This window comes from Eucalyptus grandis, chromosome 1, assembly GCF_016545825.1.
Source record: "Eucalyptus grandis isolate ANBG69807.140 chromosome 1, ASM1654582v1, whole genome shotgun sequence".
Classification (NCBI taxonomy): Eukaryota; Viridiplantae; Streptophyta; class Magnoliopsida; order Myrtales; family Myrtaceae; genus Eucalyptus; species Eucalyptus grandis.
In genome coordinates this window covers 22,458,838-22,462,172 of record NC_052612.1, presented here as the reverse complement: position 1 = coordinate 22,462,172, position 3,335 = coordinate 22,458,838, and the positions used below count along the sequence as shown (strand labels likewise).

At 39.7% G+C, this 3,335-nt stretch overlaps 1 protein-coding gene across 1 annotated transcript; it reads right to left on the bottom strand.

Moving 5' to 3' along the window:
* Positions 1 to 1,746: 1,746 nt before the first annotated feature.
* On the bottom strand, positions 1,747 to 2,471 carry LOC104433085 (copper transporter 1-like). Its single transcript, XM_010045726.3, has one exon. It carries the CDS (start codon positions 2,377 to 2,379, stop codon positions 1,894 to 1,896), a length of 486 nt encoding a protein of 161 aa, XP_010044028.2. The 5' UTR covers positions 2,380 to 2,471; the 3' UTR covers positions 1,747 to 1,893.
* Positions 2,472 to 3,335: the final 864 nt, after the last annotated feature.

Sequence of the window (3,335 nt, the reverse complement as noted above, 5' to 3'; positions counted from 1 at the left end):
GTGTGATTTAACCTGATCTTTTTGCCTAGTACTAAGGGTGGACATGTTTAACTGGGGAAGCAATTGGAGCCTGATGGGATTTGAACTCAAGACTTCATGTTTTGATATAATGTTAGATTTTATGGGACTGCAACCAACTATTCTAAGAATTTAAACTGTTAAATGAAAGTGCAGTTTAATACTTAATTATAACAATGCTCGTACTAAAGTGTTTTCCAATCCTAGATACAGCAATATTCACAATAATTAGTCAATTCAAAAGGAGTTTTCCACGTTATCAACTCTCTTGGATAATGGTTCTCGAAGGCTTTGGCGTTGTTTCTAACTTTTCTTACAAAATTAACTTAAAAACAGCATTTAAGATGAAGCACATGGATCTGGTCTAAATTGAGGGCTAGGCGCATGCTTTAAGTAGGCGTGGGTACTCGGCTACTGCGCTAATCCGGGCGCCTGGGTACTGCTTTGAATAGTGCCGCAGCTACTGGGACTAGTCCGGTGTATTATATGTCTTGAATTTGAGCTTGTAGACAAAAGCCGATTCAAAATGAATTATTATTATTTTATGGATGCTAAAAGATATATCATGGACGTCCGGATTCTTTGTTTTGGCGTGAAAGAATCCAAGTTGGATAAGGATTTCAAGAAAAAAACAGAGAAAGGAGACAAACGGACATCATTATTATCGACAAGCATTGGAGACGTCGGGTTGAATTGGGAAGGGGATTTTTAATTTGACATTGACTCGGTCAATGCGTCAGATGAGGAAAGAAAACAACCAAAACGAATTTTCTTTCCTTCTCCAACTAGGTGATGACTCCTTTGACCAATCAAATTTTGGGACTTTCTCTTGGGGGCGTGCTTCTGCTTGCGTAGCGGCGCCACTGTTGAAAAAGAGGAGTTGATCTTGAAGCGCGGTTTTTCACATAAGTGCTTGGCATTGGTTTGGTTTGTTATTTAGTGTTTAAGCCTAGTTAAATCTTACGAGTTTAACATTTATTTAATTTTTTTGTGAGATTGAGAGATTATTTTATGAGAAATTTCGAGGCTAAACATTGCATGTGCTTATTGGGTGTATCTGGGTTTGGGAAACACCGAGAGTGTTTGAGTGACTTGAACGTGTAATCTCTGTTATATCGCTTGATTTATAGTGAAATTTGTCACTGATTTCTCTATGGAAGTAGGTACTATGACCGAATCACGTTAATTTGTTTTTTGTTTTATCTATTTTATTATTCGATCACTTGCATTCCGCAACACGATACTTGGACTTGGTTAGTAGCTCGACCACTAGTTGGCTAAGCTCCTACCCAGTGGTCCGGTTCATCCAGGCACCAAGTGAGCCATCGTTCTTCATATTCAATCGCCCATCTCCATCTTTGTCTACATCTACATGCCCCCTTTCAAGTTTCAAAATCATGCGCTTGTGTTGATTTCCGAATGAAAGAAATTAACTTTGCCCATGATTAATACTTAATATATGAGTGAATTGGTACCCATCCATGCGTAGCATTTACGAACAGCTAAAATCTCAATTTCAGGAGGAACCCATATTTTCGATTTGGCATTAAAACAAGGGATCATCCTTTTAGCATTCAATTTCAGCTATCTTATGCATTCACGTGATAAGAGTATATTCATGAGCAACTCCGACTCTAGTAAGTATTCAATTTGGGGATCGGTTTGTAAAGATATTGTTGCGCTTAGAAGTAAATAACTTCTCTTGGCAAGAAACCAACTCCTCTAATTTCACCTACTAAATCACTCCTGTAATGTTATGGTTGGTCAAGTCAAGTCACCCATAAATGGAAAAGGTCTTCATATGCACATTATTACAAAGAAATTCGATAGATCATAGAGGGGGAGAAACTACTAACAAGTGAAAAGCAACCAGACTTAAACTTTAGCAGCAACGCTGGCGGCCGCAGAACTAGCTGCGGCCGCTTTATTCGCTGCCGCCAGAGCCTGACTCTTGACTAGAAAGAAGCCAAAAGCATGGCCGATCACAGCCACGATGAAGACCCCGACGTTGAAGGACATGAGGGAGAGCATCACCATATAGGCCAAGGCCATCTTCAACCCATATATCGCTGCCTGCATAGTGGCACCCGCGATCGGGTTCGTGCTGGTCCTAATGTTGGGAGAGACGGACAAAACCTCCACTGCCAAGGCCAGGACGAAGATGAAGAAGAGAGCCAGCACGTACATGCCGAGCCGCTGCTCTGGCCAACCGGAGAAGAGGATGATGGCGTCCTTGCCCCAATAGAAACTCATGTGCATCATCATCTTCATGTTCATTCCGTCGTAGCCGTTGGAGGATGAGTTGCTCATCGACATTGAACCAGGAGTCATGTTCATTCCTTCATGATCGCCCTGAGACATTTTGCTCAGTTGAGGAGAGAGAGAGAGAGAGAGAGAGAGAGAGAGAGAGAGAGAGGGGTTAGGAACTTGGGAGAAAGTAACAAGGTGGCTTTTGTGCTTGGGAAGGTTATCTTGGCTGGAGTTAAAGATGGTGCATATAAAGGAGATATGACCAATGAGGGGGGCTGGTCGAGGTGGGTGACGAGGATTGAGCGTCACCTCATCAGATTTAAAGCATAGATTCTTTCAATTCATTGCTTTTTGGTGAATATAGAAAAGGTAGACTTTTCAATATTTTTGTAGTTGATTTGATAACGCATTCGGAGGTGTTAAGACCACATTCGCCTTGTGAAATCGGGTGTAAACATAATCATGGTATAAATAAGGATCATGGAAAATATATGAACAGAATAGTCCCAATAAAAAATTGTTGAGATTGCCGAGGAGTATTGTAAGACTCAATAATGAAGATGAGATAAAAGTGTCGCAATTCGAATTTCGAATATACTATCTGTGCTGTACGTCAGAGATTTGTCCAAGATGGGGAAGAGAAAATGAATGAAATTACTAAGGTACTACAACATGCGCATTGATTGATGGTTGACTGTGATGGTGATTATTAGCACGCTCAATCCCATGTTAAATTATTTAGGTCAAAGGTTTTCTATGGGTCGATATGGATAGAATTTGTTCAAAGCATTGAATTTTTACTTGTAAAGCTTCACCGGCCAAAAAAAGAAAGAAAAACCGTAAAGCTTCAAAAGAGACTCTCCACTAATCAACATTTTGGACCTCCAAAGGGGAAACTATTAGTTACTCGTAACCTATGTAAGCACACTTCATAGGAACAGTTAGACCTTGTATTTCGAATATACTATAAGGAAAATAAATTAAAAAAGTGAAAAAGGTTTAGGACTCAATTGATAAAATTGAAAGGTTTTTTGATAAAAGTGTAATAGTTTTAAATTTTGAATAAT

Coding starts and splice junctions, on each gene's coding strand:
- LOC104433085 (XM_010045726.3), bottom strand. CDS start 2,379: ATGTCTCAGGGCGATCATGAAGGAATGAACATGACTCCTGGTTCAATG.